The following is a 26,764-nucleotide window of genomic DNA, read 5'->3' as shown; positions in this document are numbered from 1 at the left end:
AGACCCAGGCCCAGTATGGGAGTGAAATCCACAGGCATGAGGGCAAAAGGTTGCTTTAGGAAATAGCCCCGGGAAGAGGTGAAAGATACACTCGGGATCCACAGGAAGTGGTGTGATCCCCGTAGGAGAACCAAGACTCAGAAAGTAAGGTGACTTGCTTGAGGTCAGGCAGCTAGTAAGAGTAGCTTCTGGAACTGGATCCTGAGGCTGTCAGAATACAAGCCTCTATGTGCTGCCAAGGACTCTCCATCCTCCAAAGAATCCTCCAAAGGATATCAGGGATTTGGGGATCTGGGTGATGGACTGCCTCAGCCTTACCTTCTATTTGGTCCACCTGTCTTCTGTCCAACTTGTTAGGAGCCCCGCTGGGAAGGTTTGGGGGCTGGAAATAGCTCAGCAGCTGGACTCCTTCTACACCCCCTTCCACCCTGCCTTAACTCTATAAAGAAGCAGGTGTTGGGTTTTCATTGTAATCCCTTCCATATGGAGAGCACTTTGGTGTTTACCAGCTGCTTGTTAACCCATCCCTGAATTTGCTCCTCACTGTGTGAGGCTTACTGCCTTAGCAGGGCAGGGATATTAGCCCCATTTTACTAGTGGGAAAACTGAGGCTCACAAAGAAGGGAATCAGGACAGTGTCCAGACGAGGGTCAGACCCTCCCATCCCAACCCAGCCCCCTAGTTTTTATCTCTGGGTTTTAGGCAAAGCTGGGGCAAACGTTGCCCATTCTGAGCCCAGAGCAGTCGCTTTCCTGAAGCCTATCTGTCCTTCTTCCCCATCCTGTCTCAGAAAGCCCCATTATCTCAGGGGAGACCTTTATTCATTTGCCAAACACCTCCTGTCACCCACTCCATGCCTGTCCTGGTGGCTCCAGAGCCCATGAGGACACAGTGTACCCTGAGTGATCTCACAGGCTGGAAGGAAGAGTCCTGTTAACTAACAAGCTTGGCATTAGAGTGAAGCCCAGCCAGTGTTCCTCTCCAGAGTCTCTGAAATTCATTCTCTCCTCTCCAGCCCCACTTCTCTGTCCTAGCTGGTCCTCAGCATCTCTGACCTGGCTGCCTCCCTGCCTTCAGAACTTCTCTCCTGGCTCCCCCCACTCTCCACCCCAAACCACCTAAGGATCTTTCTGGAGAGTCAACAGCAGAGGGTGGGCCAGGAGCTCACACTGGTGATCAGGACTGAGGACAAATCCTGCCAGGCCTCTCCTCTGCAGAATGGGGACTGTGTCTACTTCACAAAGTTGCTGCAAAGCCATTAGACCTTTGTTCCTTCTAGAGACCCCATGCACTTGTGCGTGCCCTGTAGTTGTATGCTTCCTGCCTTTGAATGGGCTCTTCACTTAAATGCCACCTTCTCCAAGTCCTAAGGATGGACTCATCCTTCAAGGCTCCGTTCAAATGTCGCTGCCTCCCGGAAGCCTGAACGGACACACCTCCAAGCAGCTGAAACCACTCCTTCCTCTGGGTTTGTATACTTGGCCGTCCTGTTTTCTAGCCCTTGTCACTCTTACTCATACCAAGGTAAGCTGACTTCCAGTCACCCCCTTACTTCCACCTGGAGTGTGACTCCAGGAGGGCACTGACCAGGTTGGCACAAGCCCTGGGATAAAGCCAGCACCAGTCTGTGGATAAGCATCGTACCATTTGCTGAGGTTGCCTAGGTGTCTGGCCCCGTGTGCGAAAGGCCTCACATTGCATGTGGTCCTCGTAACACCTGACACAGGGACCATATCTCTTGAGGAAATAGCCTCAGAAAACTGGATGGTGTCTTGGCCAAGGAGGAGAGCCATGATTCAAAGCCCCAAGGGTCTGAATCCTCAGGTACCTCCCACTCCCCTCTGGCCTCCATGCGGCCCCAAGCAAACAGGTGAGGGCAGCACCACCAAGCTCTCCCACCCCTCCCAGGAGCTGAGAAGTCCAATATAGGTGCCTTTGGGTTACACTCCACCGCCAAGCAGCCTCGGCCTTCTAGATTACGATGTAACAGTTGCACAACTCAGGATAGTTTTTGAAAGAAACTGTCAGTTTCCTTTCCTGGGCACTGTCAGGGGCTGTGGCTTCTATCCCACCCAGAGTCCCCAACGGCCTGGGGACGCTAAAAGCCAAATATAGTGCAGGGTTGTTGGAGTGGTAAAGAAATGAAAACGGGGGCACCTGGGTGGCTCAGTCGTTAATCGGCTCTGGTCATGATCCCAGGGTCCTGGAATCGAGCCCCGTATTGGGCTCCCTGCTCCGCGGGAGGCCTGTTTCTCCCTCTCCCACTCCCCCTGCTTGTGTTCCGGCTCTCGTTGTGTCTCTGTCAAATAAATAAAATCTTAAAAAAAAAAAAAAGAAAGAAATGAAAACGTAAGACTGTAAAGTGACCCAGTTTTATTTTGGTTTTGGAGGCCAGATGGGGCATTGCTCCACTGTACAGGGATTAGGGCTGTACAATCTTCCCCTCCCCGAGGCGGGGGCCCAGCGACCTCAGGGCCCAGGCAGCAGGGTGGAGGCCTGGTGGATGGGCGGCTCCAGGGACTCAGTGACCACAGCGAGTTGCACAAGGAGAGAAGGGGTATCAGGCAGTAGCCTGCAATGGCTCAGATTCGGGGGCGGGGTAGGGGAGAATGCGAGAGGACAGAGAATCCAAGAACCGGGAGTCCGAAAGGGGGTCCAGTCCCCTTCACTTTACCGCTGAGGCTCCGGGTCAGAGAGGTGGAGCTACACTGTCATCCTGCAGGAGGCAGGGCCTGGAGTGAGGCCAGGCGTCCCAGCCCGGGCGTCGGGCTCGGAGCACTAACCCGCTGCCTCCACCCTCACGGAGGGTGCGCGCGGGGCCCGGGCGCTTGGGACGGACTCCGGCGGGCAGTCAGATCCCCCCCTTCTCCTCTCGGGCACGCCAGGCAGGCGCCCGGCCGCACTCAGCAGCTCACCGAGCCGGCGGGCGGCGCCGACCCCAAGTCCGAGAAGCAGTCGAACTCGCTCTGGCCCAGGAAGAGCTCCGGCAGCTCGCGCACGCGGTGCAGCCCGAGCTCGAGCTCCAGCGACGTCAGCGCCTCCTCGTCGATGAGTTCGGCGTCCATGCAGCCCAGGGCGTGCGCGGGCGGTGGCGGGGCCGGGGCGCCAGGCGCCGGCTGCAGGCACGGGGGCCCTCCCGGGACGCCGGGGGGCGCGGTCGCACGGCCCGGGTACAGCGTCGCCACTGGCTGCAAGTGCGCGCCGCCGGCGGCCGGCGGTGGCACGGCCGGAAAGGGCTGGAAGGCGGGCGGCGGCCCGAAGGCCCCATAAGCCAGGGCCCCGGGTGGGGGCGGCGGCGGCGGTGGTGGCGGCGGGCCCAGCGGCGTCCCCCGAGGCCGCAAGCCGCTGTCTAGGCCCGGGCCCGCGTACGGCTGCAGCGTCCGGAGCGCGTGGGGGCCGTGGGAGGGCGCGGCGAGCGGCGGCCTCTGCACCAGGCGGTAGCCCTCGGTGAGCATCAGGTGGTCGGCCATGACGGCGGGCCGGATGCCTGCGGGGGCGGCGGGCGGATGGTCAGCGCGGGCGTCCCGGGGTCCCGGCCAGCTCTTCCTCCGCGGCGAGGGATCCGCGTCCCGTGCCTTTCCCGCAGCCCAGTCAGGCAAAGGAAAACGGAACCCGACTCGTGCTACTGCCCAACCCAGGGCGCACCTAACTCAGAGCTCCCGCGCGCCCGGTTGTCGCAGCTCCCCGGCACCTAGGACACCACACACCACGGCTTCGGGCTCTGAGACCTCCGCGCCGCGCCCCCGGCTTCAGCACCTTCTTATAGCAGAGGTGGGGCTTCCCCGCCTCCAGGCGCTCATTGGCTGGATGGACCGCTCCTGGGCGGGCCGTGCCGCTCCTCCAAGTTTCAGCCCCGCCTCTCCCGGAGCTCCGCCCTTTGGACCCCAGGCTCTGCCGGGGGCTAACACAGCTGCCCTGGGATGTTTGGCGCTTTTCAAGGGGTTTGGGCTGAGTGTCCCAGCCAGACTCAGTCTGGCACTGGCTGGGGCCAAGCTCGAACTGACCGGAAGGTGGGTTGGGAGGGGCCAGAGGTTTAGGTCCCCAGAACTGCAGGATCACAAGCCAACCTCTTAATTTTCCAGATGGAAACCAAAGCTCAGTGGTGAAAGGGGTTTCCTGGAAATACACACCAAAGCTTTAACAGAAGCGAGACTGGAACATAGGCTTTGTGATTGCCACCTCTACCCAGGGTACAGGCACGCCTGGCGCAAGGTCGCACGGAAAGCCAGCTGCTTGTCCCCATAACCCCAGGGGAACCAGTTGCTCCTCCACCAGCTCCCACTTACTTGTCGGTGGAAGCATGTACTGAGTTGTTATTAAAGTAATTTATGGGCATGTCTCCTGAAGGACTTGTTCATCTTCATGTCCGCAGCACTTGGCTCGGAGCCTGGCCCAGAACTGGCTTTTAGTAAAGGTTTGGTGAATGAAGAAATGATCAAATGAACTGGAACTCATTCACCTGAGCTTCGGTTTCTTCATCTGTAAAATGGGGGCAAAAGCAGTACTGACCCTACTGGATTTTTGTGAGGGTTAAATGCAGCAAGACAGGTCCAGTTGATGTGGGAAACAAAGGCAGAAGGAAATGTAGATAAAATGAAATCTCCTTAAAACCTGCAGCCCATTGACAAATACTTGAGATAGGCAGATTATAATATTCCTCCAGGATCCTGTGAGTCTCCTTTAGCATATGAAAATTCTTTGGAACTTCCCTTATTTTTACTTCTCCCAACCCAAGGTATAAAATCACTGCCCCTCATAATCCGGGAGTGGCAGGCAGGAGGACCTGCAGTAGCCGAGCCCACGGGTCCTGTCCCCGGGCTTTAATAAAACCACCATTTTGCACCAAAGACATCTCAAATATTCTTTCTTGGCGGTCGGCTCCGGACCTCACCAACCTCACCAACACGCCAACATTCAAAGAACAACATCACCGTGCCTGGCACATAGTAGGTGCTCAAAAATGTGCCTCAAATGAACGAAAGGCTGGATTTAGTTCTGTCTTTGGAGATCTTCTGAGTTGGGATTGTTGCATAACAGTATGCAACTTGCATGTTTAGAGTGCTTCACGCTCCACAAACGCGGTAACGGGGGCAGGGCATGGATTAAGCAGCCCCATTCTGCAGATAAGGAGACTGAGGCACACAAAGGAAAAGTGGCCTTCCCGGGTCCTGCTCAGCCAGAGCTAGTGCGTGAATGCATGTGTCCTTAAAGCAGCTGGAGTCTCTCCAGGTGGCCAGGAGACAGCCACCCGAACCTTGCCCTCTGCTTGTTTGCCACTCTGCCCCTCCCTTCTCTGGCTTCTCTCCCCTGGCAGTGTCCTTGGGACTTCCTGGAACTTGGGTTTATCCAGTTGGTGCAGAGGGGAGAACCTCAGAAGCCCAAGTTCTAATCGTATCCCCACCACTGGCAGGCACTGTGACCACTGGGTGTTGGGAGGGAGTGTTGTCACTTGATTCTCCAGGGCCTCAGTTTCCTGCTCAGTGAAAGGGAGATTGTAATCCCTGCCTGGTCACCCTGAGAGCTTGTGGCAAGGTCACAAGTGACCATGGAGGTGATCATATTTTATGCAAAGTGTAAACGCTGCACAGTGGAATTGATTCTCCTGAAACTCTCTCCAATTATGGCTTTACATGGAAATTCCTAAGCCGGGCTGCACCTCAGACTCATCTGGAGGCGTGTGTCGAGGCGGGGAAGGTGGGAGGGCCTTTGAAAAATACTAAATCCCTGGCCCCATGCAAATCTCCTGACTCAGATTCTGTGAGGGTATTTTTGAATTATAAGAATTTGTGTTTTTAAAAAACAATCCTGTCATTCTGACAGAGTTGGGCTAAGGACACCAACATTTGGGAGCCATTGTGCCGCAAACAGTTTTCTTAAAAATGAAAAAGTGCGTGAGTGTGAATGATGTTTAAAAAGTTCTTTCATTTAGTCAATAAATATTTATTGGGCCACCTACTCTGTGCCAGACATTGATCTACTAGTGGTCTTGAAGCTTTGGGGATCAAGTAATTCCTCGAGAATCTAATGAAAGCTGCAGACATCCTGGTCACAAACTGTAGTATATAAATGCAGCAGGCTTGCAGATCTCTGGGGGATGCATCAGGTCCTCAGGGGTTCACGGAGTTTGGGTTAAGAACCCATGTTAGTCCTCAGGGACATATAGTAAAGATAAGCTAAGTAAAATAATGATCTGCATGTTAGAAAGTGGTAGGTACTATGAAAATAAAAAGAAAAATAGAATCAGGAAGAGATTGGAGGTACGGGTGGGGGGCAGCTTAAGTATTGCACAGGACAGTCAGGGTAGACCTCACCGAGACTGGGATTTGGGCAAAGACTTGAAGGAAGAGAGGGCAGTAGCCATGTGAGATCTGGGGCAAGCGCCATACCAACAGAGGGGACAAATGGAGCGTGCTTCTAAAACTGTTGTGCTGGGGACCGGGGCAGTACCACCACCAAGGACCTGCCCCAGACTGGGAATCAGTTTCTGAATCAGAAACTGCAGGTGGTTCTGCACCCCTAAGTTAGGGTAAAGCCTTGAGCTAGGAGGGTATGTGGCTGTGGCAGAGGGAGCTCAGGGTTGGAGGAGGTCAGAGAGGGAGGAGGGAGGAGGGAGGAGGGAGGAAGGTCATGTGGGGCTTGTAAGGACCTTGTTAGGCCTCCTAAGGACTTTGGCAGATGAGTGGCATGATGTAACTTAGGCCAGGGAAGCATGGCTCTGGGCGGGCTGCGTTTGCTCCCAGCATGCCCAGGAACAGCTTCCTTGCTCTACCTTGGAGTGCCCTGGCACATTCATTTCTTGGGGCTCTTGCTGTTCCAGGAAAAGCCTGGAAAGCTCTTCCCTGAGTCCCTCCTTCACTGTGTTAGATCTTCATCTCAAAGTCAGCCCCTCACAGAGACCTTTCCTGGTCACCCCTTGTCCCTCTCTAACCCCTCACTCTGTTCTGCTTTGCTTCTTAGCGTTTACCACCACTTGGCTTTATTGGAAAGAAGGTCTCCCCACTAGCAGGTAGGCTCCCTGAGAGCAGAGCCCTTGATTCTCTTGGTCTACACAGTATTTCTGAAGCATCAGAACAGAACTTGGCCCATAGAAAGGACTGCAGTAGTTGTTGAGGGAATAAATTAGGCAGAGTAGAAGTTATTGTCCTTTTTGACCAAGAAGGAAACTGGCGCCCAGGAAATAACCCAGGAGGTTGGCTGAGGTCACAAGGTGTATGTGGTGGAGCCAGAGTTGGAAGCGAGAAACCTAGTTCATTGTTGTGGTTTCCCCAAATGTCCCCAATTTTTTGATACACCTCCTTAAATTTCCCTCTCCTTGAATGTGGGCTGGACACAGTGACTTACTTCTGACAAAGAGAATATAGCAGAATTGACGGTGTCATTTCCAAGATTAGATCCTAAAAGATACTGCAGGTTTCTCCCTGCTCTCTCGCTTGAATCACCTGCTCTGGGGAAGTTAGTTGACATGTCCTGAGGACATCAAGCAGCCCTATGGAGAAGCCCACATGGCTGGAAACTGAGGCTTCCTGCCAACACCCTATGAGGAACTAAGGCCTTATGCCAACAGCCATATGTGTGAGCTTTCTCTGAAGCAGACCCTCCAGCGCAAGTCAAAGTTTTGGACGTCCACAGCCCCAGCTGACTTCTTGTTTGCAACCTCACCAGAGACCTTGAGCCAGAATGACCTACCCACGCCATTCTTGGCTTCTCGAACCAGAGAAACTGAGATAATAAATGTTTGTTGTTTAAAGCTGCTCAGTTTGGAGGGCAATTTTGTTACACAGCAGTAGATAATACATGAATATAGCAACCCGTCCCTGGTCCATCCCCCAAGTGGGCCTTACTTTGCTCTACTTTTTATTTTTTCTAAGCATTCATCTTCTTTTTTTTTTTTTTTAAGATTTTATTTATTTATTTATCAGCAAGACAGTGGCAGGCAGAGGGAGAAGCAGGCTCCACGCTGAGCAGGGAGTCTGATGCGGGACAGTTCCCAGGACCCTGAGATCACCACCTGAGCTGAAGGCAGACAGACGCTTAACGGACTGAGCCACCCAGGCATCCCGCATTCATCATCTTTTAACACATTAAATAATTCATTTACTTATCATGTTTAATTGTTTATCTCCCTACCACTAGAATGTCAGCGCTACACGGCAGAAAACATTGTCTATTTTATTTATTGATTTATCCCTAGCACCTAGAGCAGTGCCTGATACCTAGTATACTTCATTAAAAATGAGATATTATCAATATAAGACAGTTCTTATTTTGGAAAACATTAAAATGGAAAAAGAATTCATGGGTGTGAGATTCAATAAAATATGGATGTAGGTGCTCAATAAATATCAGAAAGTAGAATGACAGCAAGCTGGCTTTGCCGAAGGCAGTAATATGCCCCGCCCCAATTCAGACACATTCCTAGCCAATGAGATGTGAGCAGAAGAGGTTGGGTGGGGCTTCCTGGAAAGCTCTTTCAGATGGAATTGGTCAGAAGAGGTGAATCCATGGAGACAAGATGAAGATTGGGGGTTGCCAGGGGCTGGGAGGAAGGGAGAATGGGAGCAACAGCTTAATGATTCCTTTTGGGGTAATAAAAATGCTTCAGAATTAGATAGTTGATTGCACAACATGGTGGCTATATTAAATGCCACTGAATTGTTCACTTTAAAATAGTTAATTTTAGGGCGCCTGGGTGGCTCAGTTGGTTAAGAGTCTGCCTTCGGCTCAGGTCATGATCTCAGGGTCCTGGGATCGAGCCCCGCATCGGGGAGGGGGGGGTCCCTGCTCAGCAGGGAGCCTGCTTCTCCCTCTGCCCCTCCTCCCGCTCATTCTCTCAATCTCTCTCTCAAATAAATAAAATCTTTTTAAAAATTAAAAAATAATAAAAAAATAAAATAGTTAATTTTAGGGGCACCTGGGTGGCTCAGCAGGTTAAGCGTCAGACTCTTGATTTCAGCTCAGACCATGAGCTCAGGGTCATGAGATTGAGCCCAGCCTTGGGCTCTGTGTTCAGCATAGAGTCTGCTTGTCCCTCTCCCCCTCCTCCTCCCCCTGCACTCTCTCTCTCTCTCATAAAAATTAAAAGAAAAATTAAAATAAATAAAATGGTTAATTTTATGTTATATGAATTTCACCTCAATTAAAAAAAAGATGGGTACAACCATCACTCACTTTATGTGCTTTGCCTTCCTTCCCTCCCTTCCTTCCAGGGATGAGGATGTGATGCCTAGAGGGGCAGTAGACATTTTTTTTTTTCAGCATGAGGATGGAGGAAGAGGAGGAGGGAGGGGAGGAGGAGGAGCAACAGCTAACACTTACAGAGTGCTTAGTATGTGCCAGATACTGTTCTAAGCTCTTTATATATATTCATTCACTGAATAGTTACAACAACCCTATAAGGAAGGTACTATTCCCATTTTATAGATGAAAAAACTGGTACAGAGAAGACATCTTCTCCAAAGATGCAGCGAGTCCTGGGGATGTGGGGGTGGAGGCTGGGTGGCAGAGACGTCCTGGAGGAGTGAGCCTTCCCAGGTGGGCAGGATCTGGACAGATGAAGATGGCAGGGAAATGAGCCTCTGGAGAAAGAGCATAGCTTTTGAATGAAAGCACCAGGGCATGCATGTACAGGATGAAGTTCAGGAAGTATCAGGTAGCTGGGCGGGGTCAGAATCATGGTCATTTGTATCTGGAGAGGCCGATCAGGCGTGGACAGTGAAAGTCCTTGAAAGTCAGTTCTCCTAACACTGGAAATCATCTGTGAAGGGTTTTCTACATCTTCTCACAACAACCCAAGAAGGAGAAAAGGCAGGAGATATTTCACCCATTTTGCAGAAAGGAATTGAGAAAGAGAGAGGTGAATCAGTTTAGTTAATATTGGATAGCTAGCAAGTGCAAGGGAAGAACTTGAACTTGGGTCTTTTAATTTCACATCCTACACTTGCCTGCTCAAGGAAGGGATGGTGAGCCACTCTTTGGATAGCGAGGGGCCATGGAAGGGTTCTGAGCAAGAAGGTGCTGATCCTCCTACTGGAACTTTCTCTCCTGCCAATGGGAAGGACAGGATGAATTTGAGGCAAACTGCTGCGGTATAGCAACAGACTCATTCATTCATTTATTCATTCATTCAACAAATACTTACTGAGCCTCTAATGTGTGCCAGGTACTTCCTGACATCATGGAGCTTACAATTTCGTGACAAGAGAGACAAGAACCAAGTGAAAAAAACCAAATAATTACAAACTGTCAAGGGCTAGGAAGGAAAGAAGCAGACAGAGTGATTTGAACTTACTTTAGAAAGAGGGCTCAGGGCTGGCCTCTTGGACAGGAGACATTAAATTGAACTTGATAGAGGGGAAGAGCCAACCCTGCAAAGAACAGAGGGAAGAAGTTCTGGGCAAAGAAGCAATATGGGCAAAGTCTCAAGTGGAAAAAAGCTGGTGGTTTTGAGGAATGGAACGAAGACCCTGAGGCTGGAAGGTGGTGAGCTGAAGGTCAACGATCAGATGGGTAGGCAAGGGTCAGGTTGTGCGGGCGCAGTGGAGCTGAGTCAAGGGGTTGGATGTGTTTCAAGTGGGAAAGGAAGCCACTGGAGCCAGGAGGCTCCCCTTGCTGCCCCCATCAGGACCAGAACCCCGTGATCCCGTGGGGGAAGGAGATTAGGGAGGGATGGGGGTAGGTGTTCAACCACTTCTAGTGGAGTCATATTTAATAAGGGTGGGGCTTTAAGTTTTAAAATCAGCATGTAAGGCAAAAGTCATATGTAGTCCTTAAAAATCCCCCACAGAACTTATTACATTTGCATTTTTGCATCTTCAATCTGTATAGTAATAGGTATGTTTGTATGCACCAGATATAGTAATATGTAGTATAGGAAAAACCACACATTATATAAAAAGCACAAAACAAAGATATTATTTAATATTACTCTTTAACACGTAAAAGAGAAGTGCCCTCTCCTCATTTACCTGTGGGAATCCCCACTAATGCTCTGTGACCCACATTTCCTGGACGTTGCCCCCTGCACAACAGACCACAGCGGGCCTTAGCCCAAGCTGGGCTGGATTCTTCCTCCCAGGAGTTTGGAATTGGGACTGAAAGATAGAAGCCCGACTGAGCGATGCTGGGACTGTCGCACACGAACCTGCGCGTGAGCTCTGGGAGCAGCCAGCTTTTGCCACAGGCACCAGGTCAGTGGAGAGAGCCCGCCTGCAGAAGTTGAAGGATGAAGCCAGCATGGAGAGAAAAGAGGCAAGAGGGGAGATGGAGGAGTCCTGCCTGAATTCCAGATGGCTTTGCAGGCATAGTGCCAGGCTTCTGTGGCCCTCTGCTCTGGAGTTCCAGGACTGCCCTGGTCTCTTCCTGGCACAGACCTGATATTGCTTCAGGTAGCTAGAGAGACAAAAATGTTGGCTAAGATGAGGACTTTTATCCCCATTTTACAGGTGATGAGAAGAGTGTCAGGAAGTTTGCATCACCAGCTGATGGGACCAGAGCCAGAAACTGATGCGGCTAGGATTCATGGCAGGGTCTGGTTCAGTCCCAGGTCAGGCTCATTCCACGGCTCGTCCTGCCTCCCCATTGCTCATGTCTGTCCACCGGGGTCAGGGCTCTCTCTGGGTCCGTGAACACTGCGTCTCTGAGCAGCCCAGCTCTGCACTGGCAGACATCGCTTCCTTGGGCTCAGGAATTCCTGAGCTGCCCGACAACATGACCAGGGTGTCACGTCACCTCGGAAGCTGCTACTTCTGACTTGGCAGCTACAGGTATCCCATGAACAAGTAGCTTGTGCCTAGCTTTAGAGCCAGGCGCAAAGGATGAGAGCCCTTGACCCTCCCCTTGCCCCCTGAGGATGACCTTGATTTCTGATTGCTGTGTAACTGGGACTCCGAGACCCTGCTCATCTGTGGGGGAGGGAGGGTTTGCCCGAACTGCATTTTCTCACCAGCATCACCCATCCCTTAAAAATCAGGCTGATAAACGAGTCAACGCTGAGCCCAAACCAGGCATGAGTAATCGTTTCCTTCTCCACGCTGCTGCTCCTGCATCCTGTGGGTGAGTCATTTCCGCATCCCTACACCTCAACCGGTGCCCAGCACGAGATGGGGATGAGGGCACACTTGCTGAAGGAATGGCGTTGAATCTTGCGCTGTGGGATGCTGTGTCCACTCAGTACCCTCGGCAACACTTAAAGCAGCATGAGGGTAGGGCCAAGTTTTATTCTTTGGTGCGGGGAGGGCCAGGAGAGCGCAACGTGGAAGTGTGGGCTCTGCAGACACTCAGGAGTCCCTGGCTTGAATTCCTTCCGTCTCTGCCTCTCTGGATCTTGAAATCCTTTGCAACTTATTCCTTCTCTCTCTGAACCTCAGTTTCCCCATCTGTAAAATGAGAGTGATGATGACTTTCTGACCACGTGATCAGGAGGATTAAGTGAGGTAATATACATCACCAGCCTGACACAAAGTAGGAGTTCAGTAAGATTAATTTTTTCCACTCCGGTATTTCCCACAGTGCCGGGCATGTGGCAGGTATTTGGTAAGGCTAGGTCACCTTCAGGCCACCCTGGACCGTCCTGCTGATGTGCTGCAAGCACATGAATGGGCCCAGGAGACACCAGTCACAGAAGCAGATACCAGCTGGGCCCAGCCAAAGTGTAGAAATAGAACCAGGAGTTGATAAACGATTGTTGCGTTAAGCCCTGTGTTTTGAGGTAGTTGTTACACAACAAGAGCAGACTGAGACAAACAGTGAAGTTATAGGAAGGGTCAGAATGGAGCAGGTCTTTAGGAGCCACTGGAACCAGAACCTCCTCTCCATGTCTCTTGTCTTTGCTTTTTTCTGAACATCACCTTTTTTTCTCTTTCACAGCACACTGATTTTCTTCATAGTGTAGAAAACATGGCTGAGTTTTATACCTTGCACTTTCAGCTAATGGAGAAAAACTGACTCCTTTCTCTGTATCCCAGGTCTAAAAATTCCTGGGAAAAGACTCATTGGACCAGCTGGGGTCAAGCGCCCCCTGGGACCAGTCACCGGGTGATGGGGGATGGGGGAGAGGGCAGGATCACAAAGCACACCCTTGCTGACCCATGCTGAGCACAAGATGTGCCAAGCACTGTTCTGAGGCTTACTGTGTCTTTACTGACTTTATCCTCATCACACAGCAATCCCACTGGAGCTGTGATGATCTCTGCTTTGAAGTGAGGAGACTGAAAACTGAGGCACAGAGAGCTGAAGTAACTTGTCCAAGGTCACACAGCCAGAAACAAGTGTGGCCAGGAATCTTTCCAAGACTGTCTGACTCTAGAGCAGCCAACCAACACCACCCTGCTTCTCGTACTGAGCTCCGGGGAGACCCCATGTATAGCGGGGTGGGCAGGGTGGAGGCCCTCCAAAGAAGGAACTGGAGCGCTTAGCTCAGAGAGGGGAAGCAGCTAGGGTCCCTTCTTTGGATCAGTAAACCATCCCCTTCCAAATTCTAGGAACTGATATAAGGTGACCATTTTTTTCCCCCACCAAATTAGGACATGCAAAATAGCTTAATGAGCTGGCCAAACAAACCAAAAGCAACTCCCCGCTGTTTCACTCCTGCATGAGAGGAAGGCCAATTCAACACCAAAATATCTGAATGGCAATTATCTCAGACTAAGCCATGGTTTCCCCTTAAGGAAGAGCAGCTGACAAAGGTACATAAACATAGCAAAAAAAAAAAAAAAAAAAAGGATATATTAAAAACCAATTTGAAGGCAGAAAAATTAAGGCACAACCCTTTGTCTTAAGGATTACATGCTAATGTGACCATTCTCTCGATACGAGTTTGTCCATTTGAAGATCTGGAATTTCTGGGACTTTAAAAAAATGCTACTTATTGTTAAAAATCCAGTTTTCAGTGGGAATATTCAAGGAAATGGAAGCAATTCTTCTAGTCCTTTTATTTTACAGGCCAACTGTGGGGGATTAAGAAAAAAAACCCAGCTTCTGGGTTCTCCAGCCACTTTTTCTTGAACTTCATGATGCCCCTTCTGGCCCTGCTGTCTGGTGTGTGTGGGAGGGGAGACAAGAAGGGGCCGCCTGAAGGGCGGGTCCTCCTCGCCCCCTGCTGCCTTCCACCTGCCCTCCCCCCCCATCTATGCTGTTCAAGGACCTGACCAGCCAACCCTCACCAGAGGGGACCAGCGCAGACTGTCACAGAGAGGTGTGGCTGCCCTTTATGAACCGCTAGACCAGTAAAACCCCTTGCCAGTCCAATTACATTTCAGTGACTGGTTCTCAGAGTCCCAGAGAAGCCCCCGTGACAGCCTTGGCTTGGCTGATTTTAGTCACGAAAAGAAGTATATAGGGGCGCTTGGGTGGCTCAGTTGGTTAAGCGTCTGCCTTCAGCTCAGGTCATGATCCCAGGGTCCTGGGATGGAGCCCTGCATCAGGCTCCCTGCTCAGCAGGGAGTCTGCTTCTCCCTCTCCCTCTGCTGTTCCCCCTGCTTGTGCTCTCTCTCTCTCTCTCCCTCTCTCTCTCTCAAATAAATAAAAAACCTTAAAAAAAAGAAGTGTGTGAATGAAGACGGATTCTGTTATTATTAATAATAATTAATAATATTAATAATAATAGTAGTGACCTTTGGTGAGCCCTTCCTCCGCCAGGCAATGTGCATGCATCACCTCACTGAATTCTTACAATAACCCTGCAAAGGAGGGGACCGAGGACCCAGGGAGGTTAATGCTCGAGGTGACACAGTAAGCAGCCGGCCAAACTGGGGTTTAAGCTTATGTCTGAAGGTGTGCTAAGTTTTCACTATTGACTACTGTCAATAGTATCCCATTCTTTATTTCCTTCTCAAAATGTGGAGAGGAAGAGTGGTGGGGTTGGGGTGTGGAGAAACCGGGCCCATATCTGTCTGTATCTCCCTTAAGATCTGCTGTTTCCTAGCAGATGGGGACTGCGGCGTGATCATCTCTAGTTACTGCGGCTGTAACCTGTCTCCTTGACTTTGGTGCATAAATTCCCCGGTGGGGGGGCGGGGGCAGCCATGTGCCCCTTCCATGCCCAGCCTGGTGCTGTCCTGGCTGGGGATTCTAGGATGGGGGTGCCCCGAGCCTGGCTCAGACTTAGGGGACAGGGTTGGGTCAGCCAGGAAGGGTTAGCCAGGGGTTTGCTCTGGATGGGCCGGCCTGGCTCCTGCTGGGCTGGAAGCCAGCCTGGAAAGGAATGTCCCAGACATGTCTTAATTCTGTCTATTGTGGAGGGAGCACAGCATTGGAGGATGGGCTCTGCTCTCCAATTCCACAGAAACCAGCTGCTCAAGGGGAAAGAGGCGATTTGGGGAGGGGTGCCTTTATTCTGGGGGAGGAAGTAACACTTTCCTATAAGGTTATCATTCAGGGTCTGGTTTTTCCCTCCTGGGAAGAGACCTCACCACCCCCAGAGCTGATTGGTGCCCAGGGAAGAAGTCTCAGCTTAGCTGGGTGACCACCAGCTCTTTAGCTGGGGCTGTGTAATAGAAACGGAATGCGAGTCACATGGAATTTTATATGTTCTCATAGTCACTTAAAAAAAAAGTAAAAAGAACCAAGTGAAATTAATTTTAATAACAAATTTTATTTAACCCAATAGATCCGAAATTATATCATTGCATCATATAATCAATATAAAAATTAATGAGCTATTTCCTGTTTTCATATTAAATCTTTGAAATCTGGTGTGTATTTTATATTTACAGCATAAATTGGAGTAGCCACAGATCAAGTGCTCAGTAGCCACATGTGGCTAGTAGCTACCATATTGGACAGCAGCTTCACACCATGGATTCTGGAAGCTTTACACCATGGATTCTAGGAAGATCAGAAAGTCTCAGAATTTCTGCATCCTAAGACTGCCTTTGGAAGGACTTCAAGGTCGTCTGGTCCAGTCCATCACACAGCCGGAAAAGACTTTCCTCAAGACTTTCCCCACTGCCCCACTAAGCTTAGCAAAGCTGAGGGTGCGTCTGTGTCTCAGATAACTGCTCTATCGCAGCAGCCCCCTGCCAGTGGAGCTGGGTTGCCGGCAGCCTCCCTTAAGGTGTAATATGGGACCGAAGGTCAGGCGGGAAGACACTGGAAGGAGAGAGGCTATGCCCTCCCCCAGCAGGCCTCCTCTTCTCTGCCACCTTCTCCCTTTCTGGAGGGAACATTGCAGTCTGGGCACAGAGTGGGTAGGAGTTCCTTTGATGAATCCCTAAACCTCAGGCCCAACCCCCTCCCTTCTGATCCTCCTCTCTTCCTTCCTTATTTATTGCTGTCTACAAGGAGCTAGACCCTGTGCTTGGTTGCAGATAAAAGACAGGCCAGACTTCCTGGGGGAAGAAGCAATTAGCTCCGCCTGGGGCAACCAGGGCCGGCTTCCCTGCTGGACTGAAAGGAGCAGTGAAACCCGGGGTGTGTGTGTGTGTGTGTGTGTGTGTGTGTGTGTGTGTGCGCGCGCGCGTGTGTGTGTGTGTGTGTGTGTGTGTGTGTGTGTGTTGGGGGTTGTGGGGGATGGTAGGGGGTAGAAAATGAAGGAAGAGGACCTCCAGGCAGAAGGTGAAACAGAGATAGGGGAGGTATGAAGGAGTAGGGCTCCTATTTTCCCAGCGGTGATGGTTTTCTCCTCCTCCAACCCCGGGGTCTCGGTAGCCACCCTGGCTTCCCATAAAAGAAGAAAGATTCCATTTTCCTTCTAGGTCTGCCCCACCTGAGGTCCCGAGAAGACCAGCACATGATAGGTAATCAGTGAATGGAGGGGAAGGGGGGAAGCAGATGAAAAGGACATTAGGGTGAGGTCAAGCCAGCTGGGCAAGGGGGACATGGGGACCAGGAGAGGGGCAAGAAGGTGTGTCCTGAGCACACAACTTGTCCCCTCATCTCCAGAATCTCACTCCCTACCCCAGTAGTTGGAGGTGGTATTGCCCCCATTCTCTAGGTGAGGAAAATGAGGCTCAGAGAGGTCCAATAAGGGGTTAAGGCCCATTCGGTCTGATTTCAAGGGCCAATCTTTCTAGGTCCTTCCTGGCATGGCCTCACCTGGCTACTGCCAAGAACCCAGCAGTGACCAAGTTCTTGGCAGGCCCCCCCCCCCCCCACTTTGGAGAGGACTGCTTCACTGGAAATTCCTGGTGAAATGGAGGGTTCCTGGAAAGGCCTCCCGGAACAGGCAGTCACTACCCCACTCGACTTGGGGATCACCCACTCTCCCCTCCACTTCCACCTCCCCCAGGTAAGGATGGAAGGTAAGGTGGCTTGCTCCAGGTCATATAGTGAGGGCGTGGGACAGGTGGGATTGACCACCCCTGCCCCTGGGCACTGACTCATGGCAGCGGCTGTGGGAAAACCACTGCAAGTCTTTCAGCCTTGGCTTTCCCACTCAGGCAATGGGTAGGATCGCTCTGGCATATCTGCCTGGGCCTGGAGCCAGGCGACCAGGAAAAAGCTGAGCACAGCGCATCACCGAGGCGCCTCGCCCTGTTCCAGTGCCAACAGTTCACATGGGGCATCCCTGCCCGTGGCCAGCAGCCTCCCCAGTTCTCAGAGGGACGAGGCCAGGCTCCAAGGTGGCTCAGATCCCCCAGCGTCTGCACAGGCAGGGTGACCAACTGCTCCGTTTGCCCAGGACTATCTCCATTCTAGCAGTCCACACCTGCATCCTGGGAACCCCTTGGTCCTGGGCAAACTGGGACAGTGGGTCACCCTAGCCCTGACACCAAGTTCAAGTTCACAGCACTCAAAAATGTTCTGAGGGAATAGGATCAATGACTAAAGAGCAAATGAGCAACAGTGCTGGGAAGCAAGTGCTGGAGGCAGAATGGTGACTGCTCTCCTCACTTTATAGATGAGAAACTGAGGCTCAGAGAGTTTGAGCTTTCAGGTGGCTCATCTTCCGTATCTGTTCATCGGCACCAAATTTCCTCTAAACTGTCCCCTTAGTGTTTTGAGCCGGTCACGGGGGTGGGAGACAGCTGGGCAAAGAAAAGGCTCGGTGAATTTTGCCCCACCTCAGCTTGAGGCTGGAAAGGACGCCGGGAGAGGGGGGGGCCAGGGGAGAAGGGAAGGCTGCTCTGTGGCAGCCGCGCAGCAGGACGGAGCCTCAGTGCCCCTGCCGGGCCCGGCGGTGTCAAACCCCACTGCCGCCACCTCAGCTCCGAGGTCTTGCTCTTCAGTTTCCTCATCTGCAAAGTGGGACTGCAGCACAAACGCTCCGCTCCGGAGGTGCTTGTTGCAAGGATTAAATGAGATAATGCAGAGAAAGCACTTCGCACAGTGCCTGGCGGAGAGTAAGCGCTCCAGGAACGTCAGCTGTTTCTATTTTTCTTATTCAGTGTCACAGGCACGAGCGGCGTATTCCCTGCGTGGTGGCGCGGCGGCAGCGGTCGTGGAGGACAAAAGTCCGACCGAGGCTCCTGACACTGTGACCTCCGCAAACCCCATCGCTTCTCTGTGCCCCCGTCTCCGCGTCTGTCAAATGGGGTTTTAGTGAGCCAGTATTTGGGATGGGGCTAGCACAGAATGCGCTGTCCCTCGCCTCCCCCACGCGGACCTTCACCCTGAGAAGGGTCCTGCGGAGCACACACTGCTATTACTGCCATTTTACGGAAGGAGACAGTGGTAGCAGGTGCTCAGCAGGGCTGGTGCACAAACGCACGGATGCGTGCGGGGACGGGTGCGTGGACGACCAAACCAAGGGTGGGCGCGTGGGCCGCTCCCCGGGAGCTCGCCTCCCCGCTCCTGGCTTCCCGCGGCCGAGGCGGCTGCGGGCCCCGCGCTCTCCCCGCCAGCGGGTGGGGTGTGGGGACGAGGGGCGCGGGCAGGTGGCAGATGAAAGGGGCCCCGAGCGCCGCCCGGAAATTCGCCGCGGGGCGAGCGGCGGGGCGGGCTTATCGGCCACCGCGGCCTGCCGGGCGGGCGGGCTCCCGACGCTGCCGCCGCCGCCGCCCCCGCCCCCGCCCGGGGCGGAGGGCCCGGCCGTTCCCACGCTCGGCCTGGGCCGGGGGCGTTCTCGGGCCGGCGTGGCCGCGCGGGCCTCCGCCGCGGAGGCCGGGCTGTAATTAGGGTAATTGCGCGGCTCCCCGCGGGCGGCGGCTCGGGATCCCGCTGTGCCGCGCTGGCCCAGGGGCGGGCAGGGGCCGGGGGCTCCCCCCTTAACCCGCGGCGCTGCAGGCTCCTGCGCCCCCAGCCGAGAAGAGGCTCCGGCGGGGGCTCGGCGGGGAGGCTGCTAGCCTCGATGGAGCATTGTGCGTGCCGGCTGGTCCGCCAGGCTGTTGCGTTCCTGCTCCACCGAGCGGATGGGAACTTCTGGTGCCCGCCCAGAGAAGGGGCTCAGAACACGGCCCGGTATCCTGATCTGCCCAGCAGTTTAACAGGTGGGCATTCGGAGGCCCAGAGGGGTGAAGCGACTGTGCGCAAGATGACACAGCCAGTGCGTCCACGCTTCAGAGAGAAGGAAAATGAAGACTCCATGCATCGCAAAGGCTGGTTTGCTTCCTCGAATATTTCTATTTTACTGCACCTTGCCTTCCAACCCTAAAGCCCATCCCTGATCCTTCGGTTCTTGGCAGCCCTACTCATAACCCCAGATCCTTACCACTGATAGAAACCACACGGAATCCTTCTGGAAAAGGCAGGTTAAAAATAAATAATCGGATTTCAAGCTCTAATCTCTAATCCTAAACCCAACTCAAACCTTAACCTAGCTCCACACCTAACTCCCAAATTAATCTTGACTTTGGCCCCCTGCCCAAGTCACCAACCTTCTCTCCCAACGATCCCCTGCCACTGTTCCCACCCATCTCCAGGTACCTTCCTTCCTGACCATCTGCTAAGGTCTCCTGAGGCTTGTTTCAAAGCCTCTGGACCTTTGTACATGCTGTGGCCTCCCGTTGAGACATCCTTTTCCTGGGGCCCCTTGGTAATCTCTCACCTTTCAAAATCAATGATAAGCTCTTTGGGTTCCACTCCCCACCTGTGCCACCTTGTCCCCTGGCCAGGCTCTCCATAGACTCTGAGCTCTTAGAAGATAGGGTTCAAGTCTGCTGGAAGTGGAAATTGGGAGTAGAAACAATTAATTGTGATGGAATAAGTGAATGCACGAGAATGAGGAAGTAAATAAATGAGGAACGAATGAGTGAATGAATGAATTATTGGATCAGCAAGTGAAGAGGGATTCTGAGCCTAAATACTTAACTCGCTCCCTGGTCCTGGATCCCTTTCTGAGTAGGGAATGACTGAAAGACTAAGGGAGTCCCCCTCATCCCCCAAGTGCCTTGAGATTGTTAATTCTGTGTGCGCATGTGTGCATATGCATTTGAGCCCGGGACTTTGAATCAGATAAGCCAGGGGTCCACTCCTGGCCATAACGTTTACCAGCTGAGTGACCTGGCAAGTGACTTCACCTCTCTGAGCCTCCATTTGCTGATCTAAAATATAGTAACAATAATACATCCCTTCATGGATAATCAATTGCCCCTGCTGCCCCGCCCCCCCCCCCCAAGTCCTTTGCCTGTGGTAGGGTCAGCGTTTGGTGCTACAAGAACACAGTCTTTCTTGAGGGCAAGGAACACCGGTGAGGGTAGAAGACAGGGCTGCAAGGAAGGGAGACAGCCCCCTGGGTGGGGAGGGAGGCTTCACAGATGTGAGAATCAGTCAGTTTGCTGCTGGGCAAGTCCTGGCAGAGGCAGTAGCTTGTTCAAAGACACCAAGCTGGGAACAAAGGTTGCTCTATTATTGCTGGAGGTCAAAGTGGGAGGTGGGGGGTGGTGGCAGAAATTGGGGCTAGTGAGGGTGGTGGTGTCTGGATCAGGAAAAGCCGAGAGGGGCCTTTGGCTGTTGAACTATATCTTGGAGGCAACAGGAAGCCTTTGCAGATGTGAGCAGGGAGGGATGGTCAGATCTGGGCTTTAGCAAGATCACCCTGACCAGCAGTGTGGAGGACAGCATGGAGGTGACCATGGTGGGAAGCAGGGAGGCATTGAGTGCCTACTACGTGCCAGGCACTGCTCTAAATGCTTGTCTATTTTAACTCATTTAATCCCTCCAGCACCCATACACAGTAGGTGCTCTCGGAATCTTCTGGAAATACCACCTGGAGACTAAAGTCTCCCACATTTACATCTCCACCCTGCACCTCCCCACTGTTGGACTTATAAGCCTAACAGCCCACAGGCTTCTCTGCTGGACCTCTAACTGGAATCCTCACCGTCCCATATCTGAAAACGGTCTTCCCAAAGCTGCCAAGAACCTTCCCCTTCTCAGTAAATGGCAATTTCGTCCTTGAAGTTGCTCAGGCTAAAAACTTGGGAGTCATCCTTGTCTATCCTCTCCCCACATTTTCTCCCAGTCCTTATAGCCACTCCGTCTGCGGGTTTGTCCATTTTGACTTTAGCACATGTCCTCATTCTGACCACCTCCCTAGTGTGGCCAGCCGGGCCGAGCCCTGTTTCTTGCCTGGATTACTGTTGTGGCCCCATTTCTGACTGGTCTCCCTGCCTTCACCCTTGCCCTGGCCCTTCTAGTGGATTCTTCACAAAGCAGACAGTGTGACCTTCAAATATAAAGTCTGATCAGGTTCCTGCTCTGCTCAGATCTGCCCCCATCTCCCTGGTGTCAAAGTCGAGGTCGTGACAATAGCAGGTAGGTCCCTCCATGATCTAGTCCCTCTCTCCCAGCTTCTTACCAGACTTCTTCCGTACTCTCCCCCTGTCACTCTGTTCCAGCCACACTGACTTCTTGGCCAGTCCTCCAACGCTCCAAGTTCCTGTTAGCCTCAGAATTCTGCGCTTTACTCTTCCCTCCAGATGGAATGCCATTTCTCCCGTTATCCGTGTAGTTTGCTCCTTCGGATTTCTGCTCAAACGTGACCTTCTTAGTGGGACGTATTATTGGGACATTAGCCACCCTATTTAAAGTAACAGCCCTCTTCCCTCCCAACCCAGGCGCTCTCTATCCCCTTCCCTATGTGTTCATGGCACATATCACTGTCTGAAATATTTTACTTTTTAATTTTTTTGTTTATTGTGTTCCTCTCCCTCTGCTCCTCACCACACTAGAATATAAGCTCCCCGAGTACAGGGAATTTTGTTTATTTGCTTCACTGCCATATCCCCAGTGCCTAGAATATTATAGGTGCCCAAATGAATTGTTTTGAACAGCAAATGCAGAATCTCCACTTTAAGGACGAGGAAACCGAGGCACAACAGGGTTAAGTAGTTTGCCTGAGATCGCACACTAGAAAGTGGTTGGGCTGGGATGATGAGCCCAGAATCTGGGCAGTGACAGCAGCGAGAGGGGACAGGGGGGTGGATGACAATAGGGGCTCTCCAGAAGGGCTCAGGTGACTGGGTCCCGAGCCTGTGAACTGACTGCTGCACCAGCAGGGAAACCTGATATTGTGGGACCTCTCAGGGTGGATGTGAAGGTTAAGTTGGTCTGGAATTGAAAGCACATTGTATATGTAGCGAAAAAAGATTTTTTTGCAAAGCTGTCCCATGAATTTTTAATTCCCGGCAATTTTCCTGTCCTTCTTCACCCTTGACACTGAGACATCTACTAGTTCTTGCGGAGGCAGATTCAGCAGCCAAGAACCTCATCCTCTGCCTTGACTTTCTAAGTGGATATTTTGAAAGAGTACAACAGACATAGAGTTTCAGAATCCAGAATTTCAGAATTTAAAGACCTACACCCTTGGGAGGGATGAAGCATTTTTCTGAATGCTCCCTTACCCCCACTTCCTTTTATATGTTAAGACCTGGAGTCTGGCCACATGGAGCGGGGACTTTTCACTCCGAGCCCTGGAAGAAGGGACGGTATGAGGTATGGCTGTGATTCTCAAATTTGAGTGTGCATCAGAATCACCTGTGGGCTTAGTCCAACGTGGACGGATGGTCCCAACCCCAGAGTTTCTGATTCAGTAACTCCCACATTGGTCAGGCCTGAGAATCTGCATTTCTTTTTTTTAAAGATTTTTTTTTTTTTAATTCATGAGAGAGAGAGAGAGAGAGAGAGAGAGAGAGGCAGAGGGAAAAGCAGGCTCCCCACAGAGCAGGGAGCCCAATGCGGGACTCGATCCCGGGATCCTGGGATCATGACCTGAGCCAAAGTCAGACACTTAACGAACTGAGCCCCCAGGCGCCCTGAGAATCTGCATTTCTAACAAGTTCCCAGGTGACATTGACCACACTTTTCAAAAAAAAGATTTTATTGGGGCGCCTGGGTGGCTCAGTGGGTTAAGCGGCTGCCTTCGGCTCAGGTCATGATCCTGGAGTCCCGGGATCGAGTCCCACATCGGGCTCCCTGCCCGGCAGGGAGTCTGCTTCTCCCTCTGACCCTCTTCCCTCTCGTGCTCTCTATCTCTCATTCTCTCTCTCAAATAAATAAATAAAATCTTAAAAAAAAATAAAAAATAAAAATAAAAAAAGATTTTATTTATTTGAGAAAGAGAGAGAGAACGAACAGTGGGGAGGGATGGGGAGAGGGAGAAGCAGACTCCCCGCTGAGCAGGGAACCCAATGCAGGACTCGATCCCAGGACCCTGGGATCACGACCTGAGCCGAAGGCAGACGCTTAACCGACTGAGCCACCCAGGCGCCCCAACCGCACTTTGAATAGCCCTGATGTCAGGGCTACTCTCAGTCACCTCACACAGCAGCCTTGTGGAGCCCACCCCCTCCAGGATGGAGGTATGGAGAGGGGAGGACGACATAGGGTCTCTAGGACCCCAGGAGATAGGGGTGTGGAAATGCTCAGGAGAACTGTGGGCCAGAGAGAGCTGGGGTCCAAGGGGAGGGGGTGGGAGCTGTGGCCAGGAGCAGTTATGGGGCAATGGATGCCTGGGGACCTGCCCAGAAGACAGGTGGGTTGTATGCCTCAGCATGGCTATAGAGGGGGGGCACCCAAGGCAAGAGATGAGATTGGAGGCAACACTGGGACCACAGACCCACAGACCCTTCCCCACCCTGAGGTTCCCCAGGCCCTCCCCTCCATATCCCTTCTCTGATGTTACCCAAGGGAAGGAAGAAAGGGGATGAAAAATCCTGAAAGATGGAACATTTTACCCCAAAGAACCCAAGCGAACCCAGAATAGCACAGTTAGAATTTCTTGCCAAAACTCTATTGATTAGTCTTTCTGCTCCTATGAGAGCATGGGGACGTGGCCCCACAGTGGCAATGTGGAGATTAAGAACACAGATTGTGGAGTTATTTATTGGCGACGCAACCCTGGGCGGTAGACCCTCTCCAAATGCAAATCGAAGATGAATCTTTCCCCGACTTCATAGGATTGAGAGGTTTCAGAGAAATCGTGCATGCGGTTAGAATGTGCAGAGCCAGTGCCTGGCACCGAGGAAACATGCAATAAATGGTACTTATTTTTATTATGGGTTTAAGCAATTCTTTCTCTCCAATTTTTCCTTCTTTCTTCCTCCTTCCTCAAACGCTTACTGGCAGCTACTCTGCTCTGAGGTGGCTAGATTTTGCCCTACAGGGAGGAATTGGACAGCTCAGGCAGTCGCTAACCATGGGCTGGTGCTGTGTGGGAGTACTCCCAGGGGATGGGGGGGTGGGAATCCAAGAGGGCTTCCTGGAGGGGAGGATGGATTGCTTATTTAGCTGGCTTTGTAGAAGCTGGTGACAAATCAAAAGAAGATATTTTAAAGAATAATAATACTTGGGAAGGAAGAGTAAAAATGGTAAAATTCCTCCCTTGGTCAGGGTTCAGAACCATCGTTCTAACGTACAGCAGTTTATAATGGGGGGCAGGAAAGCACGGTCACCTTCGGAATCAGACAGAAATGACTCGGAATCCAGATTCTGAGGTTTAACAAAGTGTGTGACCTTGGGCTAGTTACTTAACCTCTCTGATCCTCAGCTTTCCTTATCTGTAAAATGAGACTAATGATACCTACTGGATGTATGGGTCTGTCGTAAGAGTTACGGGAAGCGGCCTAAGCAAGGCACCTGAGATGTATTTATTTGCTCATTAACTCCAAGTTTCCAGGCAGGAAGGTGGATCGGGACTGTTTCCTCTTCGCCGTGCACCCCAAGCAAGGCTGTTACCTGGCACTCTGGATCTCGAAGGACTGATGATCATCTGTCTTCCCCACCAGCCTGGGTGCTGCTGGGGGACAAGGTCTGATTCCAGCTGTTGGGTGCATACGCTTTGGAAAACAGTTTGGCATCCTAAGTAGAGCTGAAGACCACCTGCCTTTTAACACAGGTTGAAAGGTGCTCCCTTTAACACAGGTGCTCCCTTCCTTGATGTTTAGAGAAGCCCTCACAGTGGGAGGTATGTACGGAAATGTTCATAGCAGCGTGTTCATCATAGCAAAAAACTGGAGCATCCCAAATATCCACCAAGAGCAGAATGTATAAGCGATTGTGGTATGTTCTCCAATGGAACGGTACACAGCAATGAAAACAAAAGCCTGGCAGTTCCTGATGTCCAGGAACCTCAGGGTGATAATGTTGAACACATAAAGCAAGTCACAGCAGCACACATTCGCTATGATTTCTATACATGGTTCACAAATATGCAAAACTAAGTGGTATTTTTTTTTTAGCGATAGAAACACATATGGGAAAATAATTTTTAGAATAAGGGAATGGTGGGCACCCAATCCTCTGCCCTGAAGGAGGGAAGGCCCCAGGGCAGGAAGGACACCTGGGTGGCACAAAGGGGTCACCTCCGCTCCCTCACCTTTATAAGCTACGTGTGTATTCTAAAAAATTTTTCTGTACTGACCCAGTACTTAATATAACAGAGCAAAATCTCAACTAAGAAGCTTTCTAGGGAGGGGCCCGTGGAGGCAGGGAGTATACAGATGGCTCAGAAGAGAAGGAGCCCCTGGGGCTGCGAGGTTGTGGGCCTATAGCACCTGCCTCGCGAGGGCTAGTGGGGCGTATCTCCCTCGCGATGACCCTTCCCATCGCTGGGATCCGATGATCCGTTATCCTCACAGGACTCTCAGATTTCCCTTCCCCAGTCCCTCCATCCAGGAAACAAAGGGCCCCGGGTTAGGGAGAGAAGAAAACAGGTGTTCACCCTGATGAGGTGGCTTCTGAGTTTTACAGAAGGGTCCTGTGGATTTTCCTGCTTTCTGGGCATCACAGGACCGTTGGGAAGAGTTAACGAGAGGAGGCCTGGAGACCCCAGGTGGAGCTCTGGAGCACAATGAGCGCTCGGTACCTTTCAGTTCGGAAAAAGGAAATGTGCCTTAGCACAGTTCCGTGCTCCCCACAGCAGGACCTCAGAGGTGGGGTCAGAAGAAGCCTTGCGGCTTCTGCCTCCTCCTCTCTTGGAGTGCTGGCTCCTCTGGATGTGAAACCCAAGTTTCCCACAAGTTCAAGTCCCCAGATTTCATTTACAAAGCTTTTCAAAACCTTGGTAGCTTGGCAAACTTAACATAGGGGCATATTCTATAGGGGAGTGCCCTTGTGGTTGAGGAACTTCTCTGGTGGGAGGTTTCCAGTGGCGCCCAGCCTTGGCATTCCCTGGACAGCCCCCCTCTGGGAGCTGTAGCCTTTCTGAAGCCAGGATCCTGGTTCTGGATTCCGGACGCGGGGTGGTGGGAGGGCGGAATTAGGGAGCAACTGGAAGCACTGGGGGCTGTCACAGAGGAGACCCCGACTCGCCCCAGCCGTAGGACCCAGGCAGGTCTCCTTCCTTCCGCGAGCCTCAGATTCCTCAGTGGTAAAATGGGAGAGCCATCCCTGCTCCTCAGGGACAGCTGTGAGGGATGAGAATGTCCACAAAGTGCCGAGGACAGTGGCC

The 26,764-nt window shown here is 52.0% G+C and overlaps 1 protein-coding gene across 1 annotated transcript; it reads right to left on the bottom strand.

Annotated features, from left to right (window-relative positions):
- Positions 1 to 2,353: 2,353 nt before the first annotated feature.
- Positions 2,354 to 3,722, bottom strand: CITED4 (Cbp/p300 interacting transactivator with ED-rich tail 4). The gene has a single exon (XM_028123385.1). It carries the CDS (start codon positions 3,468 to 3,470, stop codon positions 2,904 to 2,906), a length of 567 nt encoding a protein of 188 aa, XP_027979186.1. The 5' UTR covers positions 3,471 to 3,722; the 3' UTR covers positions 2,354 to 2,903.
- Positions 3,723 to 26,764: the final 23,042 nt, after the last annotated feature.

Source organism: Eumetopias jubatus, unplaced genomic scaffold (genome assembly GCF_037043125.1).
Source record: "Eumetopias jubatus isolate StellerSeaLion01/CBP00866 unplaced genomic scaffold, mEumJub1_p1.0 scaffold_4, whole genome shotgun sequence".
Taxonomy (NCBI): domain Eukaryota; kingdom Metazoa; phylum Chordata; class Mammalia; order Carnivora; family Otariidae; genus Eumetopias; species Eumetopias jubatus.
This window is presented reverse-complemented; position numbering and strand designations above follow the sequence as displayed.

Bases quoted from the DNA above. Each gene is read 5' to 3' on its own strand.
- CITED4 (XM_028123385.1), bottom strand. From the start codon at position 3,470: ATGGCCGACCACCTGATGCTCACCGAGGGCTACCGCCTGGTGCAGAGG.